Here is a 19713-nt window from a genome sequence, read left to right as displayed (position 1 = left end):
ACCTTATAAAGTACATACTGCAAATCTAATAAAGAGATTAAGTGCTGGATTCTACATCCCATTATATTTTGGAAAATGAACACTATTTTATCCTGATAAGCCAAACGGCAGCATGTGTGATATCCAGGGTCCAGTCTTGGCCACGCACAGAACTGTAGAGCTGAGGATTTGACATATTACACATGATACAAGGACACATGCTGGTGGGTTCTGATATTTATTTGCATGCATTAATAAGGAACCGTCACATAGAAGTGTTAATGCTGACCATAGACCATAAGGAAAGTCTTGTTTCACAGGTTACTGCTTATCACATAAAACTCCTGAGTTACAAGAATTATTCAATACAAAATGAAAAATAAAACACAAAAGAGAAGAGTTCCTTTAAATACATCCAGTCTGGCATCCAACTGTAGGTCGGGCTCTGAGCCATCTATAAGAAGAATAATTTATCTTTCTTTGTACCATTCAGGTTATTGTTATGTGGGAAAACCTGAGAATAGCAAATCAATGTTACAGTGAAAGGTAATAAGGATTAGCCAGTAATAGTGCTACCCTAGCCGATAGGTGATATCTGGTACTGCAACACATCTCTATTTACATGAATAGAAATTACTTGAAAATGTGATAATTTCTGGAAACAAGGAAACCATTTTCTCATCTTGGACAATCCATTTGATGTAAAATGCTAAAAGACTAAATTCCTCACATCCACCTTCCAATTTGTAGAATACTAGGTTAATTATCACAATATACACACATTCCAACAATGTCTGTGCGGCCCCATAAGTATCTGTCGGCTCCATACATTTACTTATGAGTCAGTAATTATTCACTAGGGAGTTCTGCATAATAGCTAATAAATCTGATTTTTTTTATTGATGTTGGGCGATCAGTGGGCGAAATCCATACAGGTCATTATTCAGTAACGACGGCCAGATCCAGCTAGTGACAATCAGGCACCACTTGGTTTCTGGCTTATATTCAAACAAATGACTACTTGATGCCCTTGTTACATAGGTAGATGCCCACACTGCCGAACAGTGGATCACTATACAAGTAATTTAGCTTTCTTTAGGTGGCGTATGGCAATCAAAGTGTTAAGCAGCATATAAATTATATTAAGGGACCACCCAAAAAACCCTTCTGCAATGGAGTAAAGCTAATATTCCTCATGACTAAACATACTATAAACACTGTTTTACATATACCATATATATATATTTTCCTGTTCTTCAGGCAAATTTACCTTTTTTTATCCTATTTGTTCAGAAATATTGCTTTGAAAAAAACAAAACATAACCTTGTTCTATTCTACATAATGCAATATCTACCTGGCATCTCCGGTAACACATACAAGTGTCAGGTTACACACAGCTCAATACTTATAGTGTTACCCCCACTAGTTTTAGCAGTAGTCAGTATCTTATATCTGTGAAATACTTACCCTTAGTGGGATTTGTGGTAGAGAACATGAATCTGCACCTAGTCAATGGCACCCTAAAAAAGGGCAGCAAAAAGTGGTGTCACACATTCAAGTTTAAAGGGAATCTGTCACCAAGTTTTCCCATTATAAACTAAAGTGATCACCTGTATCTGCTCTATTACTGTAGTCTCAAATGGTATCCAAGCCCTGGACTTCCTCTGCATGTGCCAAACAATACCTTATACACTTTTGGCATAAGGAGCGGTCCGGTTCACAAGGCGCCTTTTTTCTATTCTCAGCGCCTCCTCTATGTGCAGAATCGCCGTTTTCTTGGCTTGATTGATGTGGATGATGTGACCTAATTCATCCACAGATCGCCGCGAATCTTGTACCAACTAAGGGCAGAACAAAGTCCTGTGCTGCCCATGTGCCAGCACTGACTTTTACTTCAGGACTTTGCTCTGCCCTTAGTAGGGTAGAACATAGAGGTCTGCACTATAACAGCGCAGGTACAAGATTCGCGGCGATAATTGTGAATGATGCAGGACACACCATCCACATCAATCAAGACAGGAGGTCACTGATGCTGCACATAGAGGAGGCACCGAGAAAAGAAAAAAAAGATGCCTATTGGATCAGACCACACCGCACCGTATGCTAGACGTATACACGGTATTTTTTGGCATATGCAGGGAGAGTTCATGGTTTAGATACAGGTCAATGGACTGCAGTAATAGAGCAGATACAGGTGCTGGCTTTAGTTAATAATGGGAAAACCTGATGACAGATTCCATTTAATGGGGAAATTTCCCCAAAAGTGATGTTCTGCCATGTCACATATGTACAGTATGTCAGAAGACCACATCAGCGGAGTCGGTGAGGACAGACCTCCAACACTTTACAGAGCAAATCTCAGACACAGCGAATTGTCATTCAAATCTGTGGAGTAAAGTCATAGTGGTTCAGACATGGTCAACCAATGTGATCTCCTGAACAGGTCTGCGATAAGTCAGCAAAAATATTTTTCTTGAATTTATAAAATTCTCTTTATGGGATCCCTGACCTTTTAACAAACTTCTCACGTACTATGGTGATATATTAGAATTTTAAATCAGCGGTGGTCATACCATCCAAGCCTCTGCCAATAAAAACTTCTGCCATGTCACTATGAGGTTAGTGGAATTCAGAAGTACCATTTAAAGGTTACAGAATTGACATTATGCTGAACCGTCTGTTATGAAGCATAATAATAAAGTATACATTGATTTGTTGTGATCCTCGTCATACATAGAAAATGACATATGAATGTATAAAACCAAAAATAAAGTTGTTAAAGGGCATAACAACTTTGTCCCAAAGACAGCGCACACCGGTCACTGGACCCAAGCTACCATACCAGCCAAAGCCCGGTGACCGGCTGTTTGTGGAGTAGTAGGGTTGATTTTAGCTAATCATGGACAATCATTTTAACTTCATCATATGTTGTGATACTCTAGGTCCATTGGGAAGATAAAGCAACTGGTCCCGGGCTACTGAAAACAACAAGTCTATGTGCATGTTGTCCTAAATATGGTTTACTAAGTTTTATGGTGATTTGCCACTTATACGATGATTTACTAAAGATATAACATTATTAGTAAGTAATTTCCAAACATAACAAATTGCCCAAAGAAAGATTATAATAAATGCAGAAATAAACAGGTTTTAGGACAAGATTGACTCTTCCATCACATATTCGTCATTTACGAGGACAGCGCGATGTAATGTGTGCATGGTTATGTCTGTAGACTAGGAGAAATCTTTATGACACAGAATACTGTATGTCAACCGTCTTGGGTCCAGATGGAAGTATGTCACGTCATCACGTCCAAGTTTTCATGAATACTCTTGATCCTTCACCAAGTGAGATATGCAGCAACCAGGGCATGAAGCTAAAGTATATATTATCATTCGACCCACACATGCCAGCACCAGATCTAATGCAGGAGACACAATACACTAAATGAAACACTTCAACCTGAGAAGCCAAGGGAGGTGCTTTGGTAAACTGAAAGACTGAAAGATAGTCATTGCAGGACACTTTTAAGTGCAAATACTTTTGTACAATGTGTCTACGTTGGTTCTTCACGAGTCTATTGCATCTTCAGTGAGGGAGTCGAAAGACAGTTTCATTTGCTGGAAAACAAAGAAAAGCAGCAGTTAGAAAAAAGAGTGGATGCCATAAGTATAGCAAATTCTTTAAAGGAGTCGGTGATTCCCAAGAGTGAAGGTGAACTACTTAGACCTTCATATATGGCTCCAACCCCATAGAAAAATCATACAGGTGCTGATGATGTGGAATGCCCCCGATCTATCTCCCCAAACCTGCCCACACCGACACTGCAGAGGCCGAGTGCCTTCATACACAGTGCCAGTAGGGCCAGAGTTTTCATCGCCTCTCCTGTGTATCATTGCACACAGCAGCATACGGCCACTGTCAGTAAAAGAGGGAGATGAAAGCATGCGTTCACCGACACTGCACGTTCTCATCCCTCTCCTGTTAGCATCGGCCAAGGTTGCTTTGTAATCCTGTGTGTAGTGAATGGCGACTATACTCAGGAAAGCAGATGAGCCCGTGTGTAGGGCTGGGGAGTTAGATCAAACGGCGATACAAAATGAGAGCTGCCACTCACCAATAGGTAAGGGGCAGAGTATTGTAATTAAGAGGGCAGAACAGTGCAACTTTATGAGACTCAAAATAGTTTATTTCATTGGTTTCATTTCAAGCTTGTGAATGTGACAAGAGAAAACCCAACATGACTTGCACTCACTTCAGGAAAATAATCTGAAAAATAAGAAATGCTTGTGAATTTTACATCCAGATTTTGGGGTAAAAGATCTGCAGTGAGATACAATGCTAGCAATGTGGATAACATTTTTGTAAAATTTTCAGGCCAGAAATTTACCGGCTTTGCAGATTTTTGAATTGGCTTCATGTCAATTTTGCGTGGATATTTACTACAGACTTTCCATATAAATATAAATGGGTTGTCTTAAATCCGCAATCGAAATAACATACAAGATATCAAACTGTACACCCTTCCGTACAAGATCACTGTGCTGCACTTTATGTACATGCTCAGTAGTGAGGCAGTGCTGTGGAGATGAATCTGTGCTGCACATTATGTACATGCTCAGTAGTGAGGCAGTGCTGTGGGGATGAATCTGTGCTGCACTTTATGTACAGGCTCAGTAGTGAGGCAGTGCTGTGGAGATGAATCTGTGCTGCACTTTATGTACAGGCTCAGTAGTGAGGCAGTGCTGTGGAGATGAATCTGTGCTGCTCTTTATGTACAGGCTCAGTAGTGAGGCAGTGCTGTGGAGATGAATCTGTGCTGCACTTTATGTACATGCTCAGTAGTGAGGCAGTGCTGTGGAGATGAATCTGTGCTGCACTTTATGTACATGCTCAGTAGTGAGGCAGTGCTGTGGAGATGAATCTCTGCTGCACTTTATGTACATGCTCAGTAGTGAGGCAGTGCTGTGGAGAGGAATCTGTGCTGCACTTTATGTACAGGCTCAGTAGTGAGGCAGTGCTGTGGAGATGAATCTGTGCTACACTTCATGTACATGCTCAGTAGTGAGGCAGTGCTGTGGAGATGAATCTCTGCTGCACTTTATGTACAGGCTCAGTAGTGAGGCAGTGCTGTGGAGATGAATCTGTGCTGCACTTTATGTACAGGCTCAGTAGTGAGGCAGTGCTGTGGAGATGAATCTGTGCTGCACTTTATGTACATGCCCAGTAGTGAGGCAGTGCTGTGGAGATGAATCTGTGCTGCACTTTTTGTACATGCTCAGTAGTGAGGCAGTGCTGTGGAGATGAATCTGTGCTGCACTTTATGTACATGCTCAGTAGTGAGGCAGCGCTGTGGAGATGAATCTATGCTGCTCTTTATGTACAGGCTCAGTAGTGAGGCAGTGCTGTTGAAATGAATCTGTGCTGCACTTTATGTACAGGCTCAGTAGTGAGGCAGTGCTGTGGAGATGAATCTGTGCTGCACTTTATGTACATGCTCAGTTGTGAGGCAGTGCTGTGGAGATGAATCTGTGCTGCACTTTATGTACATGCTCAGTAGTGAGGCAGTGCTGTGGAGATGAATCTGTGCTGCACTTTATGTACAGGCTCAGTAGTGAGGCAGTGCTGTGGAGATGAATCTGTGCTGCACTTTATGTACATGCTCAGTAGTGAGGCAGTGCTGTGGAGATGAATCTGTGCTGCACTTTATGTACAGGCTCAGTAGTGAGGCAGTGCTGTGGAGATGAATCTGTGCTGCACTTTATGTACATGCTCAGTAGTGAGGCAGTGCTGTGGGGATGAATCTGTGCTGCTCTTTATGTACATGCTCAGTAGTGAGGCAGTGCTGTGGAGATGAATATGTGCTGCACTTTATGTACAGGCTCATTAGTGAGGCAGTGCTGTGGAGATGAATCTGTGCTGCACTTTATGCACATGCTCAGTAGTGAGGCAGTGATGTGGGGATGAATCTGTGCTGCACTTTATGTACAGGCTCAGTAGTGAGGCAGTGCTGTGGAGATGAATCTGTGCTGCACTTTATGTACATGCTCAGTAGTGAGGCAGTGCTGTGGGGATGAATCTGTGCTGCTCTTTATGTACATGCTCAGTAGTGAGGCAGTGCTGTGGAGATGAATCTGTGCTGCACTTTATGTACAGGCTCAGTAGTGAGGCAGTGCTGTGGAGATGAATCTGTGCTGCACTTTATGTACATGCTCAGTAGTGACCAGGGCTGTGGAGTCAAAATCGTAGAGATTGAGGAGTCGGAGGTTTGGCTTACCAACTCCACAGCTCTGGTTACTACTGTAACATTTGTTTGTTGTAGCATTATCGGATGTGACTTCACTTTGCAGGTTGTGTTGGCTTAGCTGCAGTAATCTATATACCACATGAAGTCAAGGACTCCGCACTGTTTATGTTTAACTAACAAAACTATGGACAAGTTCTGGTCAGCACATGCCAAGTTATTCATTTTCCACAACTGAAACAACCCGAGGTCACCCTGGGCTCCTCTCTACTCACAATGTGCTGAATAGTAAATTATAGATACGTGCATGTAACATGTATAAAAGCACATACAGTCCTTTTCTGCACAGCGGCTTCATAAAGCTGTCCATACACAGCCGACTGCCCCAGCTATCCCTGGCAGATGATATAAGCTGCAGCTAGAGGTGTTTATGTCAGCGATTAGATTCCATCTTGCCATTAAGAAAAAAGTGACGGTGGGCTGAGGTCTTGCACACAGGTAATAGGCATGGCCATTCAAAGTGTACAGGTATTAACATCCCATAAAATCACAACAAACATTAAACTTTAAAAAAACAAAACAAAACATGTAGTTGCTAACAGAGGCAGCTACCTGTCTGTTGTACCTGCCGCTGATCTTTGACCGCTCCTGCCAGAGATTCAGCTACTCCCTCTGTCAAGATAGCAGAAGTTTCTCTTCCTGTTGACAGGGCAGGACTACTTGCGTTATACTGATTGACAGCTGGCTTACCCCAACTAGGCACCCAAAGCAGTCTGTCAATCAGCATTACACCAGTAGTCCCACCCTATCAACAGGAAGAGAAACCGATGTTCTGCTGACAGGGAGCAGCTGAATCTCTGGCAGGAATGATCAATGACCAGCAGTGGGTACAACCAAAAGGTAGTTGCCTCTGTTAGCAACTACATAACTTCATTTCTAAAGTCCTAGATGGACCTCACTAGGTACAAATAGTAACAATGCACTGTCACCATGGCCATTGCTATTTATGTTCTTACTAGATGCTGGCCCGATTCTAATGCATCGGGTATTCTAGAATCAATCACTCTCCGCGCCGCAGAGAGAGGTCTCTCTGCTCCGCAGATCTCCCGACGGAGGCGTGCGTCGTTCGAATGCGCTAATTGGTCGCGGCCGGGCGCGACCAATCAACGCAGCGAGATTTCCATTACAGACAGAATAATACGATTATATAGTAGATAACCATCATTATCAGTTGTGATCTAAAAAAAGAGTATGGCTCCATGTCACACATGCATATATGTAAAAATGTGTTAAAGAATATAAACTGAATGAGAAAGCAGCACCCATGTCCATTACAAATCTTGTTACAGTCTATGAGTCCTTTTACAAAGGCAGAAAACTGCCCTTAACAAGAGATGAATGTTGATTTAGCAAGTCAACTGGTATTTGTTTACTTTGTGCGCTTCAAAAGTCGGGATGGTCTTGTATGAATGATCATTCGTGCAATCAGTCATCGTTTTTCCTCCTCTTACAGTTTTTAACTCAAAGGCAGATGCCTTGTGTTTCTTCCATTTTCTAATAATTGAGCCAACAGTTGGTTGCCTTCTCACCACGCTGCTTGCCTATTGTCTGTAGAAAATCCCAGCTTTGTGTAGGTCTACAGTTTTGTCCCTGGTGTCATTCGACAGCTCTTTGTCTTGGTCATGGTGGTGGAGAGGTTGGAGTGTGATTGATTGTATGGTTAGGTGTCTTTTATACAGGTAACAAGTTCTAACAGGTGCAATTAATACAGCTAATTAGTGCAGAGTAGGAGGCATTCTTAGGCCGGGTGCACAAGATCCATGAGTAGAAGTGCTTTGGACGCAGAGAATGTCCGCTGTGTCCAAAGCGCTGCCGTCTACTGAACACCGGTGAACTCACCAGTGCTCATTGAACTGGGCGGCTTCATCGCGTTCAATACATTGTTTCGGTGAAATTTACATGCTGCTGTCTGGAAAGACGCTTCACATGTCCGTCTCCGCAGGTTATCCGCAGGCATCTGTGGAAGCACAGTTGACATGGGATTTCCCATCCACTATACTGTAACATCTGGCTGCTGCGGGTTTGACGGTGCACAAGTACGCAGTGTCCAACCTGCAGCAATTAATGATTGTGTGCACATAACCTGAAAGATAAACTTACGGGTCTGTGAGAGCCAGAATTCCTGCTGGTTGGTAGGTTACTAAATACTTATTTCATGCAATAAAATGCAATTTAATTATGTAAAAATCATACAATGTGATTTTCTGGGTTTTTTTTTTTTTTTGCTTTTAGACTCTCTCTCACAGTTGAAGTGTACCTATGGTAAATATTACAGACCTCTCCATTCTTTGTAGGTGGGAAAACTTGCAAAATTGGCAGTATATCAAATACTTATTTTCCCCACTATATAAATCAGGATAGGGCTCAGGATAAGAGACATATATACCAGGATGGGGGGGGCTGTCCAAATCTTGCACCGGGGCCCATCAGACTCTAGTTACGCCACTGCTTAAAAACCCCTTTAAAATCTAACATATTTAAGATAGACCTTCATATAGAATCTATGACTTGTTCTTACTAACACAAAAATACATAATCCTTTGTATAATTGTCTGGTTGAAAATTCTCTTCCAATACAAATATTTGTGTGGATTTTATCTCTAGAACAAGGGCACGACTATCAAAATACAGAGCAGAGGCTGCAGAAAGTAGGAGGGTGAGGCTGGAAGCACCTGATTACAGAAATAGAAGCAATGACGTGCTAAACAGCAGTCTAGGTTCACATTAATTGTACTGATTCTCATGCAGGAATTTCCGGAGACTGTGTTCATTGTGCTAGACTTGTCCTCTATGGGAAACTCGTTTTCTGCTATCTCCTTCCTTTTTGGTGCTTTGAAGTTTCCTGCATCCTTTCAACACCAGACACGATGTACCCACACATTGAGTACTGAAGGCAACAGTAAAAGTTTGCACGGAAAGATAACACATCAGAAAGATAATGTGACCAAAACTCATTATTTTTTTTACTCATTAGGAACTTTTTGCCAGTTTTTCTGAGAGAGTTCCTCAATATCCCTGAAAGTATTTTAGCAGCTTGGTACCTCGTTCCTGACCTTTCAGGGGTCAGAAGCTTTTGATGTCTGTTATTGGCCCCACATAAATTCTGTCACCACCACCAATATCCAGACCAAGTCATATATTATGGTCAAACACTTGTTTTATATACAGCACCAACATATTCAGCAGTATTTGGATTGTGAGCCCCAATATTGACAGTAGAGTTGAGTGAATATGCTCAGAATTGATTGCCGAATTTGAATATGCCATATTGGTACCCTAATTGTGCCGAATTTATGTTTAATGATTGGTTCCAAACATATTTGGTCATTTCTACTCCTATTAACTCCAATATGACAAAAAAGACACATCACTCCGAAAAATAGATGAGGGGTGCTCAGAGAAGGATACCAGTCCCAATGTAATATGGAGGAAAAAATCCGGCACTCACAAATGCAGAAAAATAGAAGATTCTTTTTATTCACAGCTTAGTAATCCACACGGTGTACATTCAATATGTGGTTACGTTTCGGTCACTATTATGGACTTTCTTCAGACACTGAAACAATCCTGCTAAAGTTCAAGACAGACCCAGTGCGTCATAGTAGCGTGGACAAATATAATTAAGCTGCTCATGTGGAGCTGTGAAGAAAGCCGCGCTGGAGAAGGAAAGCGCTGTCAGGTATATGCTATCATGCTGATGAGAAATTTGCTCAACTCGTAATTGACAGCGATGACAATGTCAGGAATATGATGGAGCCATATAAGTAAGCATAATAAAATAAATTGTTACCATTACATCAGCTTCTCTTCCTGATGAAGTACACAACCTAATTTCTCTAACACAACCAGAAATACTTAAAATGTTTTGCTTTTCTTTTTTTTTTTTTCTTTACACGTGTTTGAAAGCACTGAAGGGATAGTGGACCATTTATTATTGCTTATTAAAACACTGGGCAAAACTGTCACTGAAAAAGACCTGGGTGTATGGGTGGACGACAAACTCACATTTAGTGGCCAGTGTCAGGCAGCTGCTGCAAAGGCAAATAAAATAATGGGATGCATTAAAAGAGGCATAGATGCTCATAAGGAGAACATAATGTTACCTCTATACAAGTCACTAGTGCGACCACACTTAGGCTAAGTGCACACGTAGCAGAAAATTTCTGCTCAAAAACCTGACTCCCTTCCCAGAAACCGCGCCTTTTTTGTCTTCGCGTTTTCGTCGCAGTTTTTGCGCGGTCTTGATGCTTTTTTCCGGCGCGTTTTCAAAACGCATTAAACTAGCCAGAAACGCGGAAAAATCCGCTAAATTAATGAGCATGATGCGTTTTTTACCGCGGTGCGTTTTCTCACGGTAAAAAATGCATCAATATGCACAAAATGCAGAAATTAATGGGAAGCTTATTTTTAGCGATTTTATAGCGGTTTTATTGGCAAAACCGCTAAAAAAACGCTGTGTGTGAACACAGCCTTAGAATACTGCGTACAGTTCTGGTCTCCTGTGTATAAGACAGACATAGCTGAACTGGAGCGGCTGCAGAGAAAAGCGACCAAGGTTATTGGGAACTGGGGGGGTCTGCAATACCAGGACAGGTTATTACACTTGGGGTTATTTAGTTTGGAAAATCGAAGGCTTAGGGGTGATCTTATTACAATGTATAAATATATGCGGGGACAGTACAAAGACCTTTCTAATGATCTTTTTACTCTTAGACCTGTGACGGGGACAAGGGGGCATCCTCTACGTCTGGAGGAAAGAAGGTTTAAGCATACTCACAGACGCGGATTCTTTACTGTAAGAGCAGTGAGACTATGGAACTCTCTGCCATATGATGTTGTAATGAGTGATTCCCTACTAAAATTTAAGAAGGGATTGGATGCCTTTCTTGAAAAGTATAATATTACCGGGTATATACACTAGTTTGCTTAATATTGCGTTGATCCAGGGAGCTAGTCTGATTGCCGTATGTGGAGTCGGGAAGGAATTTTTTTCCCCAATGTGAATGCCAAGAGTGTGCAAAGCAGTAATCAAAGCAAAAGGTGGCTACTTTGAAGAACCTAGAATATAAGACATATTTTCAGTTGTTTCACACTTTTTTGTTAATTATATAACTCCACGTGTGTTAATTCATAGTTTTGATGCCTTCAGAGTGAATCTACAATTTTCATAGTCATGAAAATAAAGAAAACTCTTTGAATGAGAAGTTGTGTCCAAACTTTTGGTCTGTACTGTAGATGGACTTAAAGTCTCCCTTCGACCTTAATAACTATGTTACTATGAATTGCACAAATTTTTATTTTAAAAAGGTGCAAAAAAGTTTAATGACCCAAAAAAGATAAGCATCTTTGAATCTAAACTAATTCATCAAATACTGCACCTATTACAATGTATTTGGCATAAATCTGTCAGCGTGAAATGAAAATTATTTAAATAAATCAAATAATGAATTGGGCCTAAGTCTGCCAAGTTTTTGTGATTATCTGAAAAGAAAAGAAAAAAAAGCACAAACGAAGTTTGTTCGAACTCTGCACCATTACATTTTATGGCTTTATTGAGTTTCTGTTTGTAGCCCATTTTTAACCCCTTAATGACCGGAGCTTTTTCCGGTTTTGCGTTTTCGTTTTTCGCTCCCCTTCTTCCCAGAGCCACAACTTTTTTATTTTTCCGTCAATATGGCCATGTGAGGGCTTATTTGTTGTACTTTTGAACGACATCATTGGTTTTAAAATGTCATGTACTCGACAAAAACTGGAAAAAAAATTCCAAGTGCGGTGAAATTGCAAAAGAAAGTGCAATCCCACACTTGTTTTTTGTTTGGCTTCTTTGATAGGTTCACTAAATGCTAAAACTTACCTGCCACTTTGATTCTCTAGGTCATTACGATTTCATAGACACCAAATATGTCTAGGTTCTTTTTTATCTAAGTGGTGAAAAAAAATCCAAAGTTTGATAAAAAAAAAAAATTGCGCCATTTTCTGATACCCGTAGCGTCTCCATTTTTCGTGATTTCGGGTTGGGCTAGGGCTTATTTTTGCGCACCGAGCTGATGTTTTTAATGATGCCAGTTTTGTGCAGAGCCAGATACTTTTTTTTTGGTCGCCCGTTATTGCATTTTAATGCAATGTTGCGGCGACCAAAAAAAGTAATTCTTGCGGTTCTAATTTTTCTCGCTATGCCATTCAGCGATCAGGTTAATCCTTTTTTTATTGATAGATCAGGCGATTCTGAACACGGCGATACCTAATATGGGTTTGTGTAATATTTTTAATTGTTTTATTTTGAATGGGGCGAAACGGGGGTGATTTAAACTTATTTTTTTCACATTTTTAAAAACATTTTTAAACTTTAGGCATGCTTTAATAGTCTCCCTGGGAGACTAGAAGCTGCCATAGCTTGATCGGCTCTGCTACATAGAGGCAATGCTCAGATTGCCTCTATGTAGTAGAATGACAGCATTGCTATGAGCGCCGACCACAGAGTGGCGCTCATAGCAATCCGGCATCAACAACCATAACAATCTCAAGGAGACCTCTGGCTGTTATGCCAAAGCACCGATGACCCCTGATCTCGTGATGGGGGTCAGTGGTGCGCGTATTTCCGGCCAATGACCGGAAGTGAGCGTTAAATGCCGCAGTCAGCGGTTGACAGCAGCATTTAACTAGTTAATAGGCACGAGTGGATCGCGATTCCACTCACACTTATTGCAGGCACATGTAAGTTGTTCAAAGCAGCTGACATGTCCCGGATTTGATGCCGGCTCAACGCCGGAGTCCTCATCAAAGCGGGGGTACTGCCATTGGAAGTACTATAACATCCAATGGCAGTAAGGGGTTAAGAGATTTAAAGGGAACCTCTGGCAGATAAATGCAGTGTGAACAGGGCCTCACTCAATCGGCAAAACGTTATGGATTTTAGAATATGAAAACCTGCAGAATTTGACCCAAGCCACTGAGCCAAAGGTAAACCGATTATACTAGTTATAGTCAAATATACAATTATTAAACCTATAAAGAAAGACTGTACAGGTGCTTCTCACAAAATTAGATCATCATCAAAAAGTTAATTTATTTCAGTTCTTCAATACAAAAAGTGAAACTCATAATACACAGAGTCACTACAGAGTGATCCATTTCAAGTGTTTATTTCTGTTAACTTCTTAACCCCCGGAGCGTTTTTCAGTTTTGCCTGTTTTGCTCCCCTTTTTCTCAGAGCCATAACTTTTTTATTTTTATGTCGATATGGCCATATGAGGGCTTATTGTTTGCAGGACGAGTTGTTACTTTTGAACGACACCATTGGTTTTACCATATCGTGCACTCAAAAATGGGAAAAGCATTCCAAGTGTGGTGAAATTGCAAAAAAAAGTGCAATCCCACACTTGTTTTTTGCTTGGCTTTTTTTTGCTAGGTTCACTAAATGCTAAAACTGACCTGCCATTATGATTCTCCAGGTCATTAAGAGTTCACAGACACCAAATATGTCTAGGCTATTTTTTATCTAAGTTGTGAAAAAAAAAATCCAAACTATGTGAAAAAAAAAAAAATTGCGCCATATTCCGATACCCGTAGCGTGTCTATTTTTCGTGATCTGGGGTTGGGTGAGGGTTTATTTTTTGCGTGTTGACCTGATATTTTTTTTGGTGCAGATACGATCTTTTGATCACCTGTTATTGCATTTTTATGCAATGCAGTGACCAAAAAACGTAATTCTGGCGTTTTTACTTTTTTTCTCACTACGCCGTATACCAATCAGGTTAATCCTTTTTTTTATTGATAGATCAGGCGATTCTGAAAGAGGCAATACCAAATATGTGTATATTTTATTGCTTTATTTTGAATGGGGCAAAAAGGGGGTGATTTGAACTTTTATATATTTTTTATATTTTTAAAAACTTTTTTTTTGGCATGCTTTAATAGTCTCCATGGGAGACTAGAAGCTGCCATAACCCGATCGGCTCTGCCACATAAAGGCCATGATCAGATTGCCTCTATATAGCAGAATTATTCACTTGCTGTGAGCGCCGACCACCGGGTTGGTGCTCACAGCAAGCCGGCACTGACAACCATAGAGGTCTCCAGGAGGCCTCTAGCTGTCATGCCAACGAATCGGTGACCCGCGATCACGTGAAGTGTGAGTTAAATGCCGCTGCCAGCGTTTGACAGCGGCATTTAACTAGCTAATAGCCGTGGGTGGATCGCGATTTCACCCGCAGCTATTGCGGGCACTTGTCAGCTGTTCAAAACAGCTAACATGTGCAGGGAAAGATATGGGCTCACCGTCGGAGCCCACATCAAAGGGAGGGAGTCCGACATCGGCATACTATTACGCCCGATGTCGGAAAGGGATTAATGTTGATTATTATGGCTTACAGCCAATGAAAACCCAAATGTCATTATCTCAGTAATTTTGAATACTTTATAACACCAGCTTGAAAAATTATTTTAAAATCCGAAATGTTGGCCTACTGAAATGTATGTTCAGTAAATGCGGTCAATACATGGTCGGGGCTCCTTCTGAATCAATTACCGCATCAATGTGGCGTGGCATGGAGGTGATCTGAGGTGTTATGGAAGCCCAGGTTGCTTTGATAGCAGCCTTCAGCTCGTCTGCATTGCTGGGTCTGGTGTCTCTCATCCTCCTCTTGACAATACCCCACAGATTCTCTATGGGGTTAAGGCCAGGCGAGTTTCCTGGCTAATCAAGCATAGTGATACTGTTGTTTTTAAACCAGGTATTGGTACTTTTGGCAGTGTGGACAGGTGCAAAGTCCTGCTGGAAAATGAAATTTCCATCTCCAAGAAGCTTGTCGGCAGAGGGAAGCATGAAGTGCTCTAAAATGTCCTGGTAGAAGGCTGTGCTGAATTTGGTCTTGATAAAATACAGTGGACCTACACCAGCAGATGGCATGGCTCCCCAGACCATCACTGATTGTGGAAACTTCACACTAGACCTCAAGCAGTTTGGATTGTGTGCCTCACCATTCTTCCTCCAGACTCTGGGACCTTGATTTCCAAATGAAATGCAAAATTTACTTTCATCTGAAAGCAACACCTTGAACCACTGAGCAACAGTCCAGTTCTCTTTCTCCTTGGCCTAGGTAAGATGCTTCTGGCGTTGTCTATTGGTCATGAGTGGCTTGACATAAGGAATGCGACACTTGTAGCCCATGTCCGTGATACGTCTGTGTGTGGTGGCTCTTGAAGCAATGACTCCACTAGCAGTCCACTCATTGTGGCTCTCCCCCAATATTGAATGGCCTTTTCTTAACAATCCTTTCAAGGCTGCGGTTATCCTGACTGCTTGTGTACCATTTTGTACCACACTTTTTCCTTCCACTCAACTTTCCATTAATATGCTTGGATACAGCACTCTGTGAGCAGCCATCTTCTTTAGCAATGACCTTTTGTGGCTTACCCTCCTTGTGTAGTGTGTCAATGACTGCCTAGTCTTCCCCATGACTGTGGAGCCTACTGAAACAGACTAAGGGACATTTTAATCACTTACGAAGCCTTTGTAGGTGTTTTTGATAATTATTCTAATTTGCTGGGATAATGACTTTTGGGTTTTCATTGGCTGTAAGCCATAATCATCAACAGTAACTGAAACAAACACTTGAAATAAATCACTCTGTAATGACTCTATATAATATACTAGCTGAAGAGGCTGGCGCTGCCCGGGCATAGTAACTAACTACGGTTAGTTATAGCAAATTATAATTATTATATCTATATATATAAAGCTGAGTGTATAGCCCCGCCCACTCCGCATAACCACATTCACTATAATATCCCACATCATCCCATCAGCCAGTGCTACCGGACTACTACCTCTAAAATTCCACATCATCCCGTCAGCCAGATCCACCGGACAACTACCACTAATATCCCACATCATCCTGTCACATCCGCCGGGCTACTATCCCTAATATCCCACATCATCCTGTCAGCCAGAGCACCGGACAACTACCACTAATATCCCACATCATCCCATCACAGCGGCCGAACTACTACCCCTAATATCCCACATCATCCCATCAGAGCCACTGGACTACTACCCCTAATATCCCACATCATCCCATCAGCCAGAGCCACCGGACTACTACCCCTAATATCCCGCATCATCCTGTCAGCCAGAGCCACCGGACTACTCCCCCTAATATCCCATATCATCCCGTCAGCCACAGCCACAGGACGACTACCCCTAATATCCCACATCATCCCGTCAGCCTGGGGTCAGAAACAGAGCGCTGAGTGGAACGGTCCTAACTTCCACACCGGGGATTCCTTTAAGAGAGGCCTGGCGTCAGAACCAGAGTGACTTCCATACCAATGATCCCTTTAATACAACCCTGGGGTCAGAATCAAAGTGCTGAGGGATTTGCCCTAACTTCCATACAAGAGATCCTTTTAAGAAAGGCCTGGGGTCAGTATCAAAACGCTGAGTGGATTTGCCCTAACTTGCATACCATTGATCCACAGGAGGGGGGATTCATTTCTGTCATGTGATCTGTGCTCCTTTCTGGGGGGGCAGACAATGGCTGGGAGCTTATGTTCCTGGGGATGCTAGATTTCTCCCACTATGTGAGTGTCTGCTGAGGTGTTGTCAAGTGGGAAAACTTGCTCATAGCAACCATCACAGCTCAGCTACTTTTAACCAGCTCTGATGAAATGAGAGATGCTTAGTGATTGGTTACAAGGAAAACTGTTGATCATAGCAACCAATCATAGCGGAGCTTCTTTTGAACTGCTCTGGTGAAATGAAAGATGCTTCATCATTGGTTGGTGATACACACATACATACATTCATTTTTATATATAGAGATGAGTTCCACCTTTTGTAATTGAAGAACTGAAATAAATTAACTTTTTGATGATATTCTAATTTTGTGAGAAGCGCCTGTACATACCATAAACAATTAAAAGACATAACTTTATCATTAACATATAAAAGCATTTAAAACATGTAGGTGGAGACAGTCTTATGAAGCTCAATAAATAAGTGGTTATTTTTACATTAATCCAATGATTCAAAACAATATCTAAAAAAAGCTCCAAAATGCAGCTACTGATATAGTGTTAGAATATGGCAACACAAAATTGTTTACAATCTTATTTTTTACAAGTAGCAACCCGAAAAAATGAAAAAAAAAAAAAAAAAAAAGGAAAAATAGATGAGGCGGCAAAGAGTTATATATATGCAAATATACAATTTTTGACTACCTGATTGTATATTACTATCTGGTGAAATGTGGCAAGAAAATGTATCTGAGATGATTTGCATTTAGTAAATTCTTTTCTATTTATCCTTTTTTGTATTCTTTTTTTCTCATTGCTCATTTCTATGCATGTAATGTATTAATAATAACGATATGAAGGAACATATATGTACAGGGATTATTTGTCTACATTGCCTATATCTATGTTTCCACAGCGGCAGACAATAATTACTATCAGCTATCAAAGGACAAACATGAGTCGACTGCGGCTGCTTGTTAAATAAAAAATTACATGAAACCCTATTGACGTTTTAAAGATAGGAGAAGATACGAGCCTCCAGGATGAAAACCACCAGCCGCAATCTGATCTTCTTGAATCACATTTGATAAATCAATGCTCAGGTATCTCCACATTGCCAATTAACTTCATTGGATACATGCTCCATAGTGTGGCTTCAGTGTAAGCCAGCTGCTGGAGAGAAGGCAGGAAATCGATAGCTGTGCTTTCAGGCCATGTCATTGATTACATTTTCTACTATTCAGCAGACTTTGGCATTAAAAGGAACTTAAAAACATTAGCGTTCAACTTCTTTACAGGGCGCAATAACAAACAAGAGCAGAATGGCAGCACCACGCCAAACGTCAAGGTTTTAGCGCTTTAAAGATATAAGGCTGGATTCAGAATGCCAATATAGGTAAGCGATGCTCTGGCCCACAGTCACCAAAGAGATACATGGATTTACTGTACAAAAGGGCCTAAAGCGAGTGATTCAAGACTCCTCCGTGACTATTTCATGAAATGACAGCAATCAATGTATTCTTCCGGTTTTTTTTTTTAATAGCCAAACAACACAATTTCTTGAGAGAAGTTTTGCCTACTGGCAATACAAATCCATATATGTAATATGTTGCCCTTACATTGGGTGGAATAGATCATGGACTACTGGCTATGTTGTCAACATCACCATAATGTCCTGATCTTCAGCACATTTCTAAATCTTCCATAGAAGTTTATGGAGAGCAGTACATGTGCACTCATATTTCCATTCAGAGACGGGGTCCTTTTCTCGAGATAGGTGTCTCAGAGGTACGACCTTAATCTACGAGAAATTTACAGTATATTCTGCAGATATGTCACAAATGGCTGAAATGGGAATAACCCATTAAGGAAAAGCTTCTAAACGCTCCCTATCCCTAAGTGTAGCCCACCCTTACACTATTTAGCTCTCCAACTCATAATTGAAGCCAGGGACTAGGAACTCCTAATATTTTAGCCTCTACTGATACATTCTGAATAGACATGCTCAGCTTGGTAAATGTGCCACGGATAACATTGTAGAAGTGGTTGATGGCGTATTGCATACATACTTATGTTCTATGCTTCACTCGCTGTTAATGGTTCTATGTTTAGCATGATACTTATCTTAGAAGACTCCTGTGTTTGATTTAGTTTCCTTGGAGGCCATAAAAGCATATCTAAGGCCATGTCCATGTTTAAGACGGCCTGCAGTAAATCATCCAAGTGCACTGCAGGAGACCTCCACAACTCTGAGCGAATACGGGGCAGTGACCTCCAATACACGCCGCAGTACAGCAAACAATCGGCATTGTATGTGCTCATACATATTTCATGTTTCCATCCACTGTGTCACAGATACCAAATGAGAAATCTAGGCAAGCTGACGCATTATAGTTTGATTGCACAGTTAAGACTCTGCTAAGTATATATGTAATTGCATATCTTCTTTTGATTGACAATACGCTAATGGAAATGTATACATTATAAACAGAAATATCACGGACAGTGAACATTGACTCGAATTGTGAAAACATGAAAAAAAGAAGGCCTGTTTCACATGTCTGACATTCATGACCAGATAATGAACTGAGATGCCCAGTCTGACAACGAATTTCCTGACCCAAACTCAGTAGCCACATAAGCATACACAAGGCTGTTGAGATAGGGCTAGGAGACCCATGGTTGGTCCGGAAATTGTAATCCATACTGAGACCAACAATATTGGAAGAGTAAAAACGGCCTAACTCACACATCATACCATCAAATTTCTACATTTGATGGTATTTCCTCGGGTTCTTTTCTTTGATTTTGCTGTAGTTTCTTGTACTTTGTTAAAAAAGGAGCGTGGCACCCCCTTATTGAGGTAGGCATTTTATCTGTATAGCTTCCCAGGAGCAGGTGTCTGAACAGTTG

At 41.2% G+C, this 19713-nt stretch overlaps 1 protein-coding gene across 1 annotated transcript in view; it reads right to left on the bottom strand.

Moving 5' to 3' along the window:
* Positions 1 to 201: 201 nt before the first annotated feature.
* Positions 202 to 19713, bottom strand: part of ANO10 (anoctamin 10) — a 375037-nt gene continuing 355525 nt past the window's right edge. Inside the window, exon 13 of the mRNA XM_073569036.1 lies at positions 202 to 3601. Coding sequence (XP_073425137.1) covers positions 3551 to 3601 — 51 coding nt within the window. The 3' untranslated portion in view covers positions 202 to 3550. The remainder of the gene's footprint in view (positions 3602 to 19713) is intronic.

The sequence above is a fragment of the Dendrobates tinctorius genome, unplaced genomic scaffold (genome assembly GCF_039654945.1).
Source record: "Dendrobates tinctorius isolate UK_male_01 unplaced genomic scaffold, ASM3965494v1 ptg000005l, whole genome shotgun sequence".
In the NCBI taxonomy this organism is placed as follows: domain Eukaryota; kingdom Metazoa; phylum Chordata; class Amphibia; order Anura; family Dendrobatidae; genus Dendrobates; species Dendrobates tinctorius.
Note: the sequence above shows the minus strand (reverse complement) of the source record. Positions and strands in the feature narration are given on the sequence as shown.